The 20,125-nt window shown below is 41.5% G+C and overlaps 1 protein-coding gene across 2 annotated transcripts in view; it reads left to right on the top strand.

Moving 5' to 3' along the window:
* DGKG (diacylglycerol kinase gamma) overlaps nucleotides 1–20,125 on the top strand; it is a 210,405-nt gene extending 190,280 nt beyond the window's left edge. For both annotated transcript variants that reach the window (XM_030822950.1, XM_003256600.4), the window contains 3 exons: nucleotides 4,192–4,312; nucleotides 7,565–7,625; nucleotides 19,174–20,125. In XM_030822950.1, coding sequence (XP_030678810.1) covers nucleotides 4,192–4,312; nucleotides 7,565–7,625; nucleotides 19,174–19,272 — 281 coding nt within the window. In that variant the 3' untranslated portion in view covers nucleotides 19,273–20,125. The remainder of the gene's footprint in view (nucleotides 1–4,191; nucleotides 4,313–7,564; nucleotides 7,626–19,173) is intronic.

Genomic DNA, 20,125 nt, shown 5'->3' with positions numbered 1-20,125 from the left:
GCCTTCACACTTAACATTTTAACATAAACAATATTTAATGTTATTGAAACTTTGTAAATATTTTAATGTCAGCAAAACAATTTCATCATATAGATACTGTATCACTTAACTATTCCTGTGCAGGAAGAAATGGGGGTAAGGAGATTTCCTGTTGCATATGATGCCACAATGTACATATTTGTATGAACTTAGTTTCTATCGGTGATTTCATGATCAACACCAAGAAAGAAATTAATGGATCAAGCAGCAAGGAAGTTTTATACTTAGTAAAATTGGCCAAATTGTTTCCTTCCTACCAGTTTACATTTTCAGTGTGAAAGTATGCACACTGCATATTCCCTTCCCCAACACTTGGTGTTTTTTTGTTTGTTTGTTTCTTTTTTTGACACAGAGTCTCTCTCTGTCACCCAGGCTGGAGTGCAGTGGCGTGATCTTAGCTCACTGCAATTTCTGCCTCCTGAGTTCAAGCGATTGTCCTATCTCAGCCTCCCAAATAGCTGGGATTACAGGTACCCACCACCACACCTGGCTAATGTTTTTTGTATTTTTGGTAGAGAGAGGGTTTCACCATGTTGGCCAGGCTGGTCTTGAACTCCTGATCTCAGATGATCCGCCTGCCTCAGCCTCCCAAAGTGCTGGGATTACAGGCATGAGCCACCGCGCCTGGCCAGCAGTTGGTATTATGATGGGTGCCACTGAGGATTTTTCATATGGGGATGACATAATCAGATTTGCATTTCCTGGAGGCTGAACTGAATGGGCCAGATTGGAACCCCCACTGTTGTCCTTGCTTCTCCTCCCTTGCCTCCACATTCTCCTTTTTCCATTTTCCCATTTGTTATCATCCTCTTTTCTTGGAGCGTTTATATTATGTGTTCACTACACACAAAACACTGTACAAGGCTTTGCTACCAAGGAATAAATAATAGCAGCATTGAAAGTCCTAGCTCTATGGACGTGACAAGCTCATGCTGGCCCAGAGACCCTCTTCCTCTAGCTCTGGCCAAAAAAAGTCTCTGGACAGAAATTCTCCTTAGGAAAAAATGCTTTTTATATTTTCCAATGAAATTGCCAAGTGGGTTTATTGCTTAATTATTTTTTTCTTCATGCTGTGACTTTCCAACCCCACACATGATCATCCCTGTGCCTGGAATGTCCTTCTTCCTTCCTCTTTTCAACCCAAAAATTACCTTGGCGCTCATTCATCCTTCAAGACCTCTTTTAGAGGTCTGGGACACCTGCCTTCTGTACTTTGCCCCAGCAGAATCAGTCACTCAGGCTTCCTTGATCCTGCAGTCCAATTACAGCATTTTCTGCACCTAACTTGGTTTCTCCCTCTTGGCTAAGAGCATTTCAAGAATAGAACATTTTGCATCCCAACTCTTACAAGACAGTGTCTGGCACTGAGTTGTTACTCAGTAACTGTTGAATGAGTGAGTGAGTGAGTGAATTCCTGTTTTACTAAGGTGCATACACATTCCATCTTAAATACTAGTCAGTTGAAGAGTGTAAAGACAATATGGAGATGACATGAATTGCCAAAATCACACCCTGAATCATTGATGCTTAAGGTAAAACAGACACCCGGTATACCAGATGTCTCGCTCTAAACATTAATTGTTCTGTGTGCCTAGACACCGACTTGCATTCTGTTCTCTTTCATTTTAACTCCAAATTTAAGTTGTACCTGAGTATCTCTGTGATAGAGGAAGTAAAGGGGATTAAGTGATGCCAGAATTTCCCAAAATACATTCCTAAAAAATGGAAGCTGTGGGTTGTTTATATGCATCACACGCAAGAAAAGGGTCTTGTGGTCTTATAACTTTGGGAAACAATGTTACATAGATTTCTTTACCTCAAGACCTCTCTGTAGGCATTCTAGGAAGTGGAAGGGAAGATGAGTTAGGCAATGGTAGAGAAGTAAAAGAGCAACCAGGTCCTGCCTCAGTGGTAGTCATCCCAGCCTCTCTATGCCAGGGAAAACTCAAAGACAGGATGGCAAACAGTATGCCAAGATCCTAGCCCCTTTCCCTACAAATCTCCTCAGTCCCACATCTGTGTAAGCCCCTGCCCCCACCCACCCACCATGCTGATGAGATCAGCCTTCATTACTTCTCTTCTAGAGCCAGGAAGCAAGGTAATGTGTGGGAAGTGATAGCTGCAAGGTAATGTGTGGGAAGTGATAACAACTTTGGAGTTAAAGCCATTCAACGGGAAAATTTGTTAAAAGACCAAGACATTGTAAAGCTGAAACACTTGAGTCAATTAAGTCCCCTGCTTCTTAGAACATTTGGTTACCAGGGAATGTTTTAAGGAGGGAAAACATTGAACTATCACAGCACCATCAGACACCAAAGCCTGGTACAAAGAACAACAGTTTACAAGACATCTGTCTCTGCCACTCAAGAGACTTCGAAAAGTTCTGCTTCTCTTTTCTCCCCCTCTCTCCTACCCCAACATCAACCCTCAACCCCCCTCACCCCTAGACATACTCTATACCTTTCTCCTCCTCCTCCCCCTTTTCCTCTCCCTCCTCCTTCTCTCTGTCTTTATCTTACACACACACACACACACACACACACACACACACACACACACACATTCATAGCCCATGTTGTTTTCACAGACACTATTGGAATGACACAGTGAGCTAGACCCTCCAACGTTATTCAACCCTCTTTGGAAAGAAGGAGGATAATTAAGTGACTAGAGGTTTAGACATTCATTGTTTATTAGGTCCAAACTCCTTCAGAGAGCCTGGAGCATTCTCCTAAACAAACATTACCCTTTCCTGGCTTCTTATTCCAAGTCCAAATGAGATGGAGCATATCTTTTCACAAACATGAAGAAAGGAGTACTAGGGGAGAATTGATTGTCAATAGAGGTAGAGGGGAAAAGCTATGTGCCTGTCACAGAAAGACTGATGCAAGCCGTGTATCTGTTGGCAGCTGATGTCCGTTTGTGCTCATCAGTAATTTAGACTAGCAATGTTGACACATTTGTGGTCAGCCCAATGGTTTGTTTAACTGTCTTCACTAGGAATACATCCGTCAAGAGATTGTTTTTTAAACAACAGTCAGCCTTCTAAACAAGAGTAAAGACAAACTCAAATATCTCCTTGCCAATCTTAACACTGTTATACTATACCAGGAGGCACTTTAGAAGACAGAAGACAGAAGCCACCTGTTATGTAAGCAACAGCATTAACATAGACACAGTTTTCTAGTTTGTGGACATTAAGAGGGCGTTAGTGATTAGCCACAACTTATGAGAAAGCTACTTTTGCCTTGGTAGGCAAAGGAATGGAAAGCTTTTTTAAAATCTGCCTTTTTATTTTGCTTCTGTTTTAAATAAATGAAAGCTGTGCTGGAAAAGCGAGTTTTGAGCCCAACATCAAACATTAATCCTGCTATTGCTTTCACAAGAAACTGGGGAGGCACCATCCAAGCCTCAGCAATGCTGAAGAAAAGGACCTCATCTAGGTGTGAATGAGAAGCAAATCCCACTGTGGGAGACCACTGGTCCTGAGTGACTCTGAGCCTGAGCCTCCTACTTCCTGCCCCTCCTTTTCTACTGTGGGCTCACAGACTCTGATGTTGGTGAAATGTTCTTTTCCTTGGCTTAGATTAGGCACCTGGTGTCCTGAAAGAGGTCATTGGTTTTCCTGAGGATGTCCAAGGAGGTTGGCTCACCAGTGGCTTACCACAGGCCAAATTTGAGGTTAATTAACCATCAGTCATTGTCAGTGGGGCTAAATGTTATTCAGACACTCAGAGAAGAGAGACTTGGTCCAGCTTTGGGTAATGGCCCTCATCAACATTCCTTCCTATCCTAGTTCCAAACCAATATGTCTTTAGCTGCACTAGGGGGTTGAAAATGATCAGAAATAGCTGGCTCATCATTTATGTCACTTTACATTTGAAGAGGCTTCTCGATATGGTAACCTATTTATTGGATATGTATGATGTCTGAATCAAAATCTTTTTTCACTAAAAGTGACCATCTCCTCATGAAAAGGTGCATTTATTGATCTTTGGGGAAACACCCTATTCAGAGTGAATATGAAAAAGGTGTTTGGTGGGAGATGAAGGGATACAGACATTGGCCATCTGGGGACCAGACTTTCTGGTCAGAACTTGTCTGAGGAACAGAGAGGTGTATATGCACTACTTTTGCTGTCTCGCTCTGCAGACCTCAGTGACCAACTCCTTGAAGTGGTGGGGCTAGAAGGAGCCATGGAGATGGGGCAGATCTACACCGGCCTGAAGAGTGCAGGCAGGAGGCTGGCCCAGTGCTCCTCTGTCACCATCAGGTATGCCTCTTTGTCACCCAACAGCCTCTGCATCTCCCCACCTCCCTATACATTCGTGCAGACAACTAAGAAGCCGTCTTTGGATTTTAGAGCAGGGAGAGTGCAGCACAAAAGCTTGATAATGTTTGTAAAGAACGTCTTTGTAGACCATTTCCAAAACAGGATATAATGCGCCCATCTAAAACATCAACTGGAGGACCCACCACAACCAGTTTGCTGTTCTGTTAAACTGATCTGGTGAAGTTCTCTAAACAGGAGTATAAGATTAAACGGTCCAGAGCACCAAAGGTCCAACTCCTCAGTGTTTTTATATTTGCAAATTTAAATGTTAGATAGATGGCAGAGGGATGCCAGAGGGCACACTCTGATAAAACACTGATGGCTCTGCTCTGCTCTGCTCTTTCTCAGTGACCTGAGAAACACTATTTCCTATATGCCTTTGTACGCTAAGCCATCAACATCAGCAGAACTGGCATAATTGACAGAGAGGATGACAACTGTAGAGGATGGACCACACAGGTTAGCCACTGCAGGCTCCTGGAAGAAATGAGGTCTAATTGAGAGGATCCTCTGATCAGTTGCCTCTGATTAATCAATGCAGCTCATCACATTTTGCCTGAGATTCTTCTCCCACCTGATTATTTCAGAAGTCTTTATTCCTTTCCTTTTTCATTGAATTACTATGGACCAAATCTATTAATATGCCTTGGGGATCTCCGAGAAGAGTCCACAGGACGCTGGGTTTCCCGAAGGTATTTGACCACAGAACTCTTTTCTCCCAGAACCTCCTGGGCAAGTGTCATCAGAGCACATCGGAAGAAACTCTGCCTTTGGCACTACACTGCATTCCTCAGAAAGGTCCCCAGAGCAGATTCCCTGAGGTCTCTTAGCTGAAGGTCTGCTCCAGTGACCCCTTTTCTTCATTTCCCCTCTTTGTTTTCTGTCTTTTCTATTCCCCAAAGCTTTGCTCTCCTTTCTTTCTGAGCTGTTGTCGTGATGGGGTCCCTGTTTTCCAGATTAATTCTTGAGGCCTGTCCATTCTCCAGGAGTCTAATACTGAGGAGGTCCAGTCTGTTAACACATCTAAGCCATAACTTATGAAGACCACAGAGAACAGAACATCCTGATCCTTGAGGAATCCAAAAGCCATGTATAAGGAGGAGGACATTTTCTTTCTGGAGCTCTATTTCCAGATAGAAACAGAGGGGGTGAGCCAGGAGCCCCATCCTCCTGGTCATTTCCTGAACACTATCCCCAGCCTCAAGAGCCAAAATGCCACTCTTTACTCTTGTTTTTGTTAGTAGATTTATTGCTTTTATTATTAAATACCCTCAGGGTCAATTAGAGAATGATCATATCAGAAGATAGCTTTTCCCTCCTATTTTATAATTTCAAGAACAGAACAGTTGCCAAACCCAGGTGAGGGCTTCTATGTCAATGGGTGATAACTGTTCCCTGCTCACCCAGACCAGAGGCCTCCAAAAGAGCCTGCCTTTTCTTCCAAAGGCAATGTAGTATGAATCCATAACTCTTCTGCAGAGGGAAGTCAGAAGACTTCATCTCTCTCCTTTTAAAACCTATGGCGGGGTGTGGTGGCTCACGTCTGTAATCCCAACACTTTGGGAAGCTGAGGAGAGAAGATTGCTTGAGGCCAGGAGTTCAAGACCAGTGGGGGCAACATAGCAAGACCCCCTTCTACAAAAGGTTTTAAAATTAGCCAGGTGTGGTGATGTGCACCTGTAGTCCTAGCTATGCAGGAGGTTGAGGTAGGAGGATTGCTTGAGCCCAGGAGGTCGAGGCTGCAGTGAGCTATGATCATGTGACTGTACTCCAGCCTGGGAAACAGAGTGAGACCCTGTCTCTTTTTAAAAAATTCATATGCCAAGGTCAGAAAAGCCTTTTCTCAAGCAAGAAGGCAACACTTTCATCTCTCCTCTGGGGAGAGTATTCCTCGATGACCCCCTTTCCCAGGTAAGCCAGGCCCGTAGTCCATGCAACCCCAGAGTGTACTTGTTCAGAAGACTTTAAAAAAGGATTGAGGTTGGGCCGGGCACGGTGGCTCACACCTGTAATCCCAGCACTTTGGGAGGCCAAGGCAGGTGGATCACGAGGTCAGGAGATCGAGACCATCCTAGCTAACATGGTGAAACCCTGTCTCTACTAAAAATACAAAAAAATTAGCTGGGCATGGTGGCAGGTACCTGTAGTCCCAGCTACTTGGGAGGCTGAGGCAGGAGAATGGTGTGAACCCAGGAGGCAGAGCTTGCAGTGAGCCGAGATGGTGCCACTGCACTCCAGCCTGGGCGCAGAGCAAGACTCCGTCTCAAAAACAAAACAAAACAAAACAAATCAAAACAGAAAACAGGATTGAGGTTAGAATAGATTGCAAAGCAAGACACACTCAGACCTGAGCTGTATGTTGTATAAATTGGAGACATTACCTCATTGACATGATGCAACCTCTCACTCAACATAGAGACCAGGCCAGTTCCCCTTTCAAAGTGGAGTTTTTGGCATGTACTCCGGGGCTTCTAGCTGATTGTTTGAGGAGCATCTGCTCAGTGGTGGCACTGCCACACTCACTGGCCACTGTATCCCAGACTTCTGTGGATTTCGCTGCTCATCCACAGCAGTATTTCTCAAAGTGGGGTCTGAGGACCGAGGCAGTAGAATCCCCCGTAGTGCTTATTAAAACACAGACCAGGCCGAGCGCAGTGGCTCATGCCTGTAATCCCAGCACTTTGGGAGGCCGAGGCAGGCAGATCACCTGAGGTCGGGAGTTTGAGACCAGCTTGACCAACACGGAGAAACCCTGTCTCTACTAAAAATACAAAAAATTAGCCGGGTGTGGTGGCGGCGCATGTCTGTAATCCCAGCTACTCAGGAGGCTGAGGCAGGAGAATTGCTTGAACCCAGGAGGCAGAGGTTGAAGTGAGCCAAGATCGTGCCATTGCACTCCAGCCTGGGCAACAAAAGTGGAACTCCATCTCAAAAAAAAACAAAAACAAAAAAAACAAAAAACCACACACACACAGAAACACAGACCACTGGGCCTGGCCCCCAGACCTGCCAAGTTAGACTCCCTGAGGTGGTCTCAGAAATCTATTTTTAACAAGTTCTCCAAAAGAGTCTTAGAGAACCACTCTTAGGTAGGCAGATAAGGTTTTCCTACTTCTGTTTTCCTGGTGGGAACAACCTTGATTCTCCCACTTGAAAAAGCTCACTGTGTTCTCTTGGTGTTCTGGGTTCCAGGACAAACAAGCTGCTGCCAATGCAAGTGGATGGAGAACCCTGGATGCAGCCATGTTGCACGGTGAGTCTTGCCAATCTTTGAGATGGGGATGAGAAGCCTTATTTTTGAGCCCTTTTGGGCACTGACTTAATACGAAATCACTGAATCTCAGAGTTGCAGGGACCATGGAAGATTATCTAGTGCAACGCCTCTTCCACTTTATTTATCCATCCACTCATTTACCTGCCAACTCTTAATGAACACCTGCTATATGCCAGACATTGTGAGGCACCGGTCACAAAATTGAATGAGACATAGAACCGACTTTGAGGAGTTCACAGTTGTAGTCAGTGAATTCTGAGACTTCATCTACTGTATCCCGGACAGCCTCAGCTTGAATCATGTCAATGGTAAGGAATTTACTACCTCAAAAGGAAGACTGTTCTGCTGATGAACAAGTCAAATTGCTTCCTTATGTGGAAGCCAAATCTACACACTTACCTTACCTAGAATTTGGTAGGGTAGCCCCTTTGACTGCTGGAGCTCCCAGGAGAAAATTCCTCGCAGAGCACAGACACGCCTCCCAATCAGTGCACCCAAAGCCCTGATAACCTACTTGAAAATTCCACTGAATGAGTCACCACACAGGTTATCTATTTTGTTTATGGCACTGTCACCCAGAACGTAGAACAGTGCCTGGTTTGTAATAGTTGCACAATAATATATGTCAAATGATGAATAAAAGACTGAACAAATGAACTAACAAAAATAGAGTATCTCCATTCCCAGACTTACCGTATCTGTTAGCTCTCCCTTTAGCACTAGTACAGGAGCCATGCATCCTTCCTTCTTAGTTTGTCCTCAGTTAGAAACACAGCTAGAATCTCTGTGGTGAGGGCAATCATTGTCCTGGTTTTCAGGGCCTCTGCTGGGATACTACATGCGTAATACCCTCAATAAGATTGCAGCTATGCAAATTTCAAAAGACAAAAGTGGAGTCTAAGCTTCCGCACTCTAGTGAAGTATTCAGATACTTTGATCACCTGCTATTTCGAGCCCTTCAGAACATCAAGTTGTCTTCTACTAAAGGAGGGTTTCCATGAACCTACTGAGAAAAGGTAGCATCTTCTATAAAGGTTATCAAAAACAGAAATTTCTCTGCAAAAATCTTACCTCAATCTTATGAAGACTAAGAAAAAAATGAAAACACACTATATCAAATAATAGCTTTCCACCTTGCTGGAGTTAGAACGGATAGAGAGAATTTCTACTATTTATCATTTGATGGAACTGAGTTGAGAAGAATCTATCCAAGTTCCTCCTATCTCCAACCCCCCTACAAAAAAAAGGTGGAAGAAATCAAACCCTCTCCTACCTGGTTCAGTCCTAGCTGAAAACTGGATTGCTATTCCTATAAATTCAAGCACTGGATTTTGAAATAGCCAAATACTTCTCCCTGCGCCCACACCCACCCTTCCTCCATACCACCCTTTAGAGATTACAACCCACTATGAAAAAATTTGTGAACCAATGATTTCATAGTGTGAGGCCCAGAAGTCCATATGTAAAGGTATATCCGTCTGCTTTGACTGCCATAATAGAATACCACAGACTGACAGCTCAAACAACAGAAATTTATTTTCTCACAGTTCTGGAGGCTGACAACACAAGACCAAGGTGCCAGAAGGGCTGGTTTCTGGGGAGGCCTCTCTTCCTGACTTTCAGCAATGGCCGCCTTCTTGTTGTATCCTCACATGGCTTTTCCTCTGTGTTTGTACACTCTTTTCTGTTCTTATAAGGACACCAGTTCTAAGGGATTAGGACTCCCCCCTTGTGACCTCATTTAACCGTAATTACCTCCTTAAAGGCCCTATATACAAATATAGTCACACTGGGTGTTAGGGATTCAACATATGAATTTGGGGGGGACACAATTTATTCCATAACAGAAGGTAACAGAAAATCATTCTTAAACTTGCAAGGGTTAAAACCCATGTACCCCTTGTTGAAACATCTTCTTGAAGGTATACACCAACTAAGAAGTGATTCAAAATTAAAGCCTTAAGAATGGACTGTCACAGCCCAAAAGAACTTTTGGTAAAAATGGAAACCAGTGAAATTAGAATGAAGTTTCCAAAAACCTGCTAAATATGGTTATGCAACTAAATGCAAATGGCAAAAATCATTCTTTGAAAGAGAAGACATATCATGTGAATATTAATAACCTGTATCCCAAACCTAAGATTATATTAACAAAGGCCAAAAACATGCAGGAGACACTGCTGAAGGAATAGTAAAGATACGTGAAGTTTCTCATTGTCTCTCTTCACTTTGATGATAAAACATATAAATCAGAAGATAATTTTAATAGGTAGACAATCACTATCGAAACTAAAAATAGGGTGCACACCTTTCAAATCTGGAAGAATTTAAAATATATAAACCCTTATTAATGTAGCACAGGATAGAAAGCAAAAAAGAAGCCAACATTTAAAAATTTTTTGAAGCAAGTCGAATGATGTTAAGACTATATATATATAAAATACACACACATATATATAAAAGAAAAATAGATGAGTTAAAATTCCCTATTAAAAGATCAATACTCTCATATTGAGTTAAAAATGGAAATCCAAATATATGCTTCTTACAAAAGATACATCTAAAATGAAAGGTTATACATATGTATATATAATATATATTTTCTTATTTTATCCTTTATCAGGTACAAAGAAATTAAAAGGAAGACGTAGTAATGTTAATTATGCTAATTTTAGGCAAACTAACCTTCCCATGTGCCTAAAGCATAAAGCAGAATAAGTAAACACATTTTTTATTTGATAAAAAGTACATTCAATTATGAGACACTGTAGTCATAAAATGTTAGATATTTAATAACAGAATCAAAATATATAAAAAAATTATCAATATATATTCTGAGAAAAGGTTGATATAGAAGTTGACAGACAGATATTGAGAAGCTTTAAAATATTTGTTTCCATCTTTGAGGTTAAGTAGCAAAAAAAAAATGCTTGGATGAAATAACTCTACAACTCATAAAGAAATTAAATATCATATTTGTTCAAGCATTCATATTTACTAAAATAGATCACAAACTAGTTTACAAGGCAAAAAGCTCCATAAAATCCAGTTGCAGAAATTATAAAGGTCATTTTCTTTGACCACAAAGTAATAAAACTAGAAATTACTAATAGAAGATTAAGTGAATAAACAAAATTTAGTCACTTGGAGACTTAAAAATTCTCCTAAACAACAAGAGATTTATGAGGAGATCAAAGCCACCATGGTAGATTACTCAAAAAATTACAAAAATAAGAAGGCTCCAGTTCAAAAATTATAGAATATAGCCTAAACTATATTTGGAGGTAAATTAAAAGCCTCATAATCTTCCATCATATAAAAAAGAAGTAAATGTAATGAATAATACTAAAATTAGAAGAGCAATAATAAAACAATCTTAGGAGAAGCAGAAGGAAGAAAATATTAAAGATAAAAGTAGAAATTAATTAAAAACAGGAAACTCTAGAATTACTTCTTAAAATATGTCAAATGTTTAAAAACCTAATTTTTAAAAGAGAAAGGAATCAAAGATATTAAAATGTAAAAAATATAAATGTAATATAAAAATATAAATATAACTGTGTCTGTGGCTTTATTTAAATATAAAACAAGGCCGGGCGTGGTGGCTCACGCTTATAATCCCAGCACTTTGGGAGGCTGAGGCACGAGGATTACTTGAGGTCAGGAGTTTGAGACCAGCCTGACCAATATGGCTAAACCCCATCTGTACCAAAAATACAAAAATTAGCCAGGCATGGTGGCCCATGCCTGTAATTCCAGCTACTCGGGAGGCTGAGGCATGAGAATCGCTTGAACCCAGAGGCAGAGGTTGCAGTGAGCCAAGATCACACTACTGCACTCCAGCCTGGGCGACGGAGTGAGATTCTGTCTCAAAAAAAAAAATTATAAAACAAAATATATAATCATCTTGATTCTAATGAACTTGAACATCTTAAGAAGATGAGTGAAAATCCTGGTAGCCATTAATGAAACTAAATTATTTCAAAGAATTACATACTAAATGATCTTAAAACAGATGGCCTTATTGGTGAGATCTTCCATACTACTAGGAAATACATAATTAGGTAAACTGTTTCACAGTATAGACAAAGATGGAAAGCTACTCAATCCATTTTATGAAATGAAGACATGCAATAACCTAACAAAAATTATACTTAAAAATAGAAAACTATAGACTATATATAAATATGACATAAGAATTCTAGTTAAAAGTATTAGTAGGTAGAATTGAACAAGGTATTGAAAGAATCATTCACCCCTCTGAGCATATCAAAGGAACAAAAGAACGTCTTCTAATATTAGTTTAAATAGAAAAATTACATGATAAAATAGACGACCCAAAAGTATTCAATTACATTCAACATTTCTGATTTTTAAAGATAAAACTCCTGAAAACTAAGATCAGAAAGCTTCTCCCCTACTAATGAATACCTTTGTTAAATATATGTTAAACCATAACCAATATTTTACTTAATAATAAAACACTGGAGGAATTCTCACTAAAATCATGAACAAGACATGTATTTTTAACATTGGCAATTTTAGCCAATGCAATATATACTTGAAGCAGAAAAGAAATATGATTATTTGGAAAAGAGTCAAAACTGTCATTATTTGTATGTGGTATGATTATGTACATAAAAAGCTAATAGAATAAACTGAAAACCTCAAAAGATAAATTACTTCAATAAAACCGTATAGAAAAAATGGACAAATATTAATCGTTTTCCTATGTACTGGCAATAATCAATTCAAATAATATAATTAAAAGCTTAAAATATCATTATATAAGCAATAAAAGACATAAAATACTAAACTGAACTGTATAAAATGCATGAAGATGACTATAAGATTTAACCAATAAAGAAAAAAAAATGATTTGAACACAGAACATCCCATGTTCCTGAACAGGGATCCCAGAATCCCAGTGCAATTGTTTTTTTAACTCTACAAACAATGCAATTTCTAGGATGTTTTATAAAAGAATGCTGAGAAATAACTTCTCACAAGATATTAAAATAATTATAAAGCCACAATAATTTGAATAACATGCTATTGGCATGGTAATAGATGGATAAATCAATAGTACAGAAGCAAGCCTTGAGAAACCCTAGTATACATAAAAACTAATGAAGGAAAGAGAAAGATTATAAACTAATTAGGTAGGCATGAACTGTTTAGCATACGATATCCAAGAAATTGCGTTTCAGAAAATGTCATTATATAGAACCTCTAACCTCAAACTATATTCCAAAAACAAAACCAAAACAAAAAAAACCCTCCAATTCAATTACAGTATTAAATATTCCTAGCTACCAGAAAAAAAAATAGATGATCATAATTACACTGGGGGCAGGGATTTTCTAAGGAAAAAGTGGCATATTTGACTATTAACCAATTTTAATTTCTACAAGTCAAAAATCAATATAGAATCTTTAAAAGACTAAGGACAAGATGTTTGCAATCACTATCCCAAAGATCAGATTAATTCTCACAAGGTGTAAAGAAACCAGCTATTAGAATCCAGTGGAAAAAAAATTACTAACAATGCAATAGTGAACAGAGAATTCATAGAAGTGCCATGGGCTAATAAATCTATGAAATAATATTTAACATCACAAGTTTTTAAAAAAGGAAGAAAAGATTTTCAAATTAAAACAGTGAGAAAGCCATGCCATGTTTCACTTACCAATTAGCACAGCTGTTTTTTTGTCTTAATATTCATTGCCGTCAAGGGTATGGGGAGACCAGGACACTCATACAGCGAGGCAAGAGTATCAACAGTTACAGCCATTCTGAAAAGCATGTAGACCCATGTATCAAGGACTGTTATAAATATTAATATACATTGATCTAGTTCATTTACTTTCACTTTTAAAAATTGTTCATATACTTCTAGGAATTTATTCTAAGTAAAATACAGATTACCAGAAATACAGAGAGATTGATATATAAGAATGTCACGTCTACATTACTTATCATTGCAAAAAGTTGGAAATTTCCTAAAAATTTCCTTTAAAAGCCCAACATTTAGGGAAAGGTTTCAGCTGGGCACAGTGGCTCATGCCTGTAATCCCAGCACTTTGGGAGGCTGAGGCAGGCGGATCACAAGGTCAGGAGTTCAAGACCAGCCTGGCCAACATAGTGAAACCCCATCTCTACTGAAAATACAAAAAATTAGCCAAGCGTGGTAGTGGGCGCCTGTAATCCCAGCTATTCAGGAGACTGAGGCAGGAGAATCACTTGAACCCGGGAGGCGGAGGTTGCAGTGAGCCGAGATCATGCCATTGCACTCCAGCCCAGGCGACAGTGCAAGACTCCATCTCAAAACAAAAACAAAAACAAAAAACAAAAACAAAAGCCCGTATTTGTTTATATATGTATAGACAAAATTATATATATATTTATTAAGAAAACTTGTCTCATTATTGTAACACTGTAAGATGATCTTTCATGCTTCACCATCACAGTTAGGTGGCATAATTTGAGCGTCAAAATTCAGAATCTTCTCCCAGAGTTAGACGACAGCAGAATCTCAAAGTCAAAGATGATCCTAGTTATCTAGTCTGGTGATTCTCAGACTTGAGTATGCATCTAAATAACCTACAGGGGTTCTGAAACACAGATTGCTGGGCCACATCCCAGATTTTCTGGTTCAGTAAGTCTGGATGCCAGAGAGTTTTCCTTTCTAACAAGTTATCCAAGGTGATGCTGATGCTGCTGGCCTATGAGCCACATTTTGAGAACCAACGACGTAGTTGAACTTTCCAACTCATCAATAAATCCCACACTTCTTCCCCACCCTCTGAAAATCTGATTGTCCAGTTACATTCTTTTTTTTTCTTTTTCTTTCTTTTTTTTTTTTTCTGAGACAGAGTCTCGCTCTGTTGTCCAGGCTGGAGTGCAATGGCGCAATCTCGGCTCACTGCAACCTGTGCCTCCCAGGTTCAAGTGATTCTCCTGCCTTGGCCTCCCAAGTAGCTGGGATTCCAGGCACCCACTACCACATCTGGCTAATTTTTGTATTTTTTAGTAGAGATGGGGGTTTCAGCATGTTGGCGAGGCTGGTCTCGAACTCCTGACCTCAGGTGATCTGCCCCACCTCGGCCTCCCAAAGTGCCAGGATTACAAGTGTGAGCCACCACGCCTGGCCTTGTCCATTTACATTCGAAGGCCTCTGATGGCAGGAAACACTGTCAGGAAGTAGCACATTCTAGGATCTTGGAGAGCCCGGAAACAGCTAAGACCGGAAAGCCATGCAAACCTTCCTCCTCCCTTAGGCTCGCCATACGTCTTTAACTTTTAAAATATCACAGAGACTATTTGAGACCTTTCAGATTTGTGCCTTTCTGTGCATCTCCAGTTCAAATTACAGCAGACCTCAGACACTTGTCTTTTTTGTTGTTTTGTTGTTGTTGAGACAAGGTCTCACTTTGTCACCCAGGCTGGAGTGCAGTGGTGAGAACATGGCTCACTGCCGCCTCGACCTCCCAGGCTCAGGCGATCCTCTCACCTCAGCCTTCCAAGTAGCTAAGGGCGTGCCTCCACGTCTAGCTAATTTTTGTATTTTTTGTAGAGACGAAGTTTCACTGTGTTCCCCAGGCTGGTCTTGAACTCCTGCGCTCAAGCAATCTGCCCCCCTGGGCTTCTCAAAGTACTGGGATTACAGGCGTGAGCCACCGCACCTGGCCCCTCAGACACCTTTCAAATGGTTTGGGAAGGGTTCACACTTCAGGTTATTGGCCATTTTACTAGGCATTATCTGAATTACACGCCCTGAGAAGGCAACATTCAGGAAGAAGTCCCTCAATCTCTTGCTTCTCTTGAAGTAATAAAAATGTGTTGGTTTGCAGAAAACAGCCCCCAATGAAGTCAATCCCCAGAGCTAGTGAAGTTCACATTTTTCTTCTATTTTAAAGGGGAAATTACATGCTGTAATAGTTTTGTGAACTTCGAACTATCATGCAAGAGTTTAGTGTATCAATTCTCTCTGTGATCAAGCAGAAAACTATGCACTAAGCTGCTGATCTTAGCACTTGGCCAGGTGCTGTCAGTGATGTGAATAGTTTTTAAGAAAATCATAGAGACTTTAGTTAATGGCCTGACTTGCCCAATTACCAAAGAAGCTTGGGTGCTAACTACAGAAACGTGGGATGACCTCTTTCTATCAGGGTTTGAAAAGGCAGGCTTAGCCACATCCAACTACCTCCTAAAATAGGATCATAACTATTTTACATGCTAGACCCTAATTTGAGGGTAAGGGACTGATATCTCTTTGACTGGAAATGAGGATATGATTTCATACTTCTTTCGGTTCTATAGTAATAGAATCCACAAAGCTGACGAAAATATTATGTCACCCAGGAGCCCCAGACTCCTACCCTGTCAAGACCTTTGTCAGAACTGCTGAAAAACAAGCAGGAGAGATTGAGTTTTACTTCCTCTTCTGTGCCCTGGAGGTACTAACAAGCAAATAAATAGCTCAGCTAAAGGGAGAAAAAAGAGAAGCGAGGGTCTTGTATCATCTATAAAAAAAAAAAAAAAAAAAAAAAAAAAAAAGGCCAGGCGCAGCAGCTCACGCCTGTAATCCCAGCACTTTGGGAGGCAGACACGGGTGGATCACAAGGTCAGGAGATCGAGACCATCCTGGCCAACATGGTGAAACCCTGTCTCTACTAAAAATAAAAAAATTAGCCAGGCATGATGGCGTGCACCTGTAGTCCCAGCTACTCAGGAGGCTGAGGCAGGAGAATCGCTTGAACCTGGGAGGTGGAGGTTGCAGTGAACCGAGACTGCGTCACTGCACTCCAGCCTTGGCGATAGAGCGAGACTCTGTCTCAAAAAAAAGGGGTGGGGGGGCTCTACCAGCAGGAAATGTAGGCACCAGCTACCATCCTCTGCCTCAAACATAGCCATCTCTACTGCCAGCACGTAGGGCTTATCAGTCAGTACTTCCACAGTGTGTTGTACCCTGAACAGGCACTGCACTGGCTCAGAGAGTACCGTGGTGAATAAGCTGAAGTCCTTCCCCTCTTGGGCATGGGAGATCAGGAGTGAGAGAAGGCTGACCACAGGGGAACATGCCACAAAGAATGCTACATTGCATGCCACAGATAAGTGCTGTCCGAGTCTCCAGTCTCCAGCCTATGCCTCGCTTCCGTGCGTCCTGGGATAAACATAATGCCCACAATAAGACACACAGCACAAAATGATGTTGATGCATTCTCGGTTTTCTCCTCTGGTGACTGTCACAAAACAGAGACTCTCTCCCCTTTTACATTTCCAGGCTGGTGGAAGCCAATATAAGGATCATTTTCAGCTTTTAGCACCAGGTTATGCTAATTGTCCACAGTGTCTTCTGGTTCCATCCTTCCCTTCCATTTCCTGGAGCCCTTTATTTTTATTTTATTTTTTTTGAGATGGAGTCTCTCTCTGTCGCACAGGCTGGAGTGCAGTGGTGCAATCTTGGCTCACCGCAACCTCTGCCTCCCGGGTTCAAGTGATTCTCCTACCTCAGCCTCCCACGTAGCTGGGATTACAGGTGCCTGCCACCACCTCCAGTTAATTTCTGTATTTTTAGTAGAGATGGGGTTTCACTATGTTGGCCAGGCTGGTCTCAAACTCCTGGCCTCAAGTGATCCGCCCATCTCAGCCTCCCAAAGTGCCAGGATTACAGTTCCTGGAGCCCTTTCAATGTAAACCTGGCTTACAGTAGTGCCCTCTTAGCCAGGCATTCGCTACCCCAGCTCACCTTGACAACAGCTGTTAAATAATTTCCCTCAAACTCTTTTTTTTTTGTCATGTTATTCTCCAGCACAGAATGCCATCTTTCATGCTTCCTTGTTCCTTCATGTGAACCCAGTCTTTCTGCCTCCCTTTAAAACCCCACACCAGCTGCCCCCACCTGTGTCCATGACCACATTTCTCATAGTTTGCCCTGAACTCAGCCTGCTCATCTGTGACTTCTCTGCCACTTTTTTTTTTTTTTTTTTTTTTTTTTTTTTTTTTTTGACAGTCTTTCTTTCACCCAGCTGGAGTGCATGCCAATCTGCTCACTGCAAGCTGCTCCGTTCAGCCATTCTCCTGCCTCAGCTCTCCATAGCTTCAGGCCCAACGCAATTTTTTTTTTATAGACGGGTTCACCTGTCTGATCTCCTTGTATCCCCCCTCCCTCCAATCTGATTACACTGGCACTCCTTTCACCAACACATTTCTTTTCCTTCCTTCAGTTTTTAAAATTCTTTCCTCCTTGTTCCCATCAGACTTTTCTCATTCCATGCCCACCTTGTTTTGGACACCACTTGGGTTAGCCGACATTAATTTAAACTCGTTGATGGTTCTGTGTTCAAGAGTTCTGTTGTTCCCTGCGGTCACACTGTCATTTCCTATAATGTGGTAAAAACCACAAGAATGAGTTCATAGGTTCTGTTTCTTTTGACATCCATCTTTCTCTTTCTCTTTCTCCATAAGTCAAGGATTTCACTAACTGTTACTTTCCATTTTACAGTTTACAGTGGGCTTTCATTGACAATCTATTATTTGATCTTTGTGAGGAAAATAAGACAAATGTTATCCTCCTCATTTACAGTTCAGCAAGCACTGGCTCTGAAGATTCAATGATTCATCTAAATTTTCACAGCAAAGAAGTGGAAGTGTCTGGACTCTAACCCAGGTCTTTGAATTCTAAGTGCTTCCTGTTCCCACTTCATCGTCCTACTCTGAGCATTATCATACTTAATATATATTGTGGATGGACTGATAATGTAGATTATTAAGGTTGCAAGGCCACGCTCAAGTAGGAATTAACTATTTCAAAGCCGTGACCTGAGGATAAGGTTGGGAATAAAGGCAAAAATGAGAATACATCAGTGTCTTTCACTTCCGATTGACTTAAAGTTTACAGGAGAAAACACTTATAAACCCTAAAATTTAAAGAAAAAAAAATTTTTTAAAGAATTTAGGGTCTTCACTCGAAGGCCAAGAAAAGAGAAAATACATAAGGCACTCACTTGGGAACTCTCTACATAATGTTGCTTGGTCAGAGGTCAGACCAAAGCCTCGGTCACTTGATTGACATCTCAGCACTGCCTTGGCAGGAATGACCAGGAGCAATGAAGGCTGGGAATCTGAAGAACTGGGCTCTAATTGTGCTGCTGCTCTGTTTGTGAACTTAGGCTAGTCTAATGGGCTCCTGCAGAGGGGTCAATTGAGTCCCTGAGGTCTCCTCTGGCTGTGACATTCTGAGAGTCTGTGAATACCAAGAACACAAGACAGGTGTGAGCTGATCACCACGTGGGAAGCTCACACCTGTCTCTCCCCAGTGCTTCCGCCCCTCACTTCCAGCCGTGCCAAACTCCAGGCCCAGTCAGGGTCAAGTTGCCAATTTTGAAGCCTTTCAAGGGCAGTTGGCCTTCTGCATGTGGTTCCTTCCAGCCTGAAGCTGGCCTTTCCTTTCTCTGCGACTCACTCTCCCTTAGGCTACTGAGATTTGCATGCCACTAATTCATTTCTGCCTCTTTGCTTTTAGATTAAAATTACTCACAAGAACCAAGCGCCCATGATGATGGGGCCTCCCCAGAAGAGCAGCTTCTTCTCGTTGAGGAGGAAGAGCCGTTCAAAAGACTAAACAGTGTGCAAACAGCAGCTAAACCAAGAGAGAAAGCAAGAAACTATAATGCACACTCACACACACATTTATGTGCACACTCACACATGCACACACACACACATACACACTTCTCTAACCAGTGGAAGCAAAGCCACCCTTCGGGAAGAAAATGTCACCTTGCCATACATTCTATTTCAACAGTGGGTACACCCCTAACAGAGCCAGTGCCAACAAAACATTTTGAATGGACTTAGGGCCCATGAGGGTGTGGCTGGCTTATGCAGCAGCCTCCACATTCCCACAGGCCTTGAGTAGAATTTTCTGAGACTGAAGAGAAATCCCCCTTTCTTTCTACCAGCCCTGCAAGTTTCCTCACGGACGCTCGCGAGGAGCCGGCTGCAGGTTTCCTGCCTATGGTGAGATCGGATGTGGCCAAGGGAAAGAGCTCTGGTTCCAGAGAATTTGCACAAAGGTCCCTCTGTACAGAGACAAAATGGCCTCCAGCTCTCAGAGCATAATCCTTGGCAGGGCTCAGCAGGTGCACGTTAGTTTCTTGGTCGTCCTTTGAGTGACAACGTCTCCCTGAACCTGCTGAGGAGGCAGAAAGGCCGTGGAAAGCTGTATTTCCATTCTTGGGTTTCTGCGCTGTCAGTGGGCACTTGTTATTTTTTCCCGGAACCTTCTCCTGGTGTCTATGTGTTTGTTTAGAGGCAGCTCCAAGAGCCCTCAGAGCTGCCTGCACAGCACACCTTAGATGTGGTATTTATTTTCTTAGTTCTGTGAACACCTGGGAGGGAAAGCAGAGAAACTGGGATTTATTTTTCAAATTGGTGTCATAATATTGTGTAAAAAGGGAAGAAAAAAAAAAACC

This window comes from Nomascus leucogenys, chromosome 11, assembly GCF_006542625.1.
Source record: "Nomascus leucogenys isolate Asia chromosome 11, Asia_NLE_v1, whole genome shotgun sequence".
Taxonomy (NCBI): Eukaryota; Metazoa; Chordata; class Mammalia; order Primates; family Hylobatidae; genus Nomascus; species Nomascus leucogenys.
Note: the sequence above shows the minus strand (reverse complement) of the source record. Positions and strands in the feature narration are given on the sequence as shown.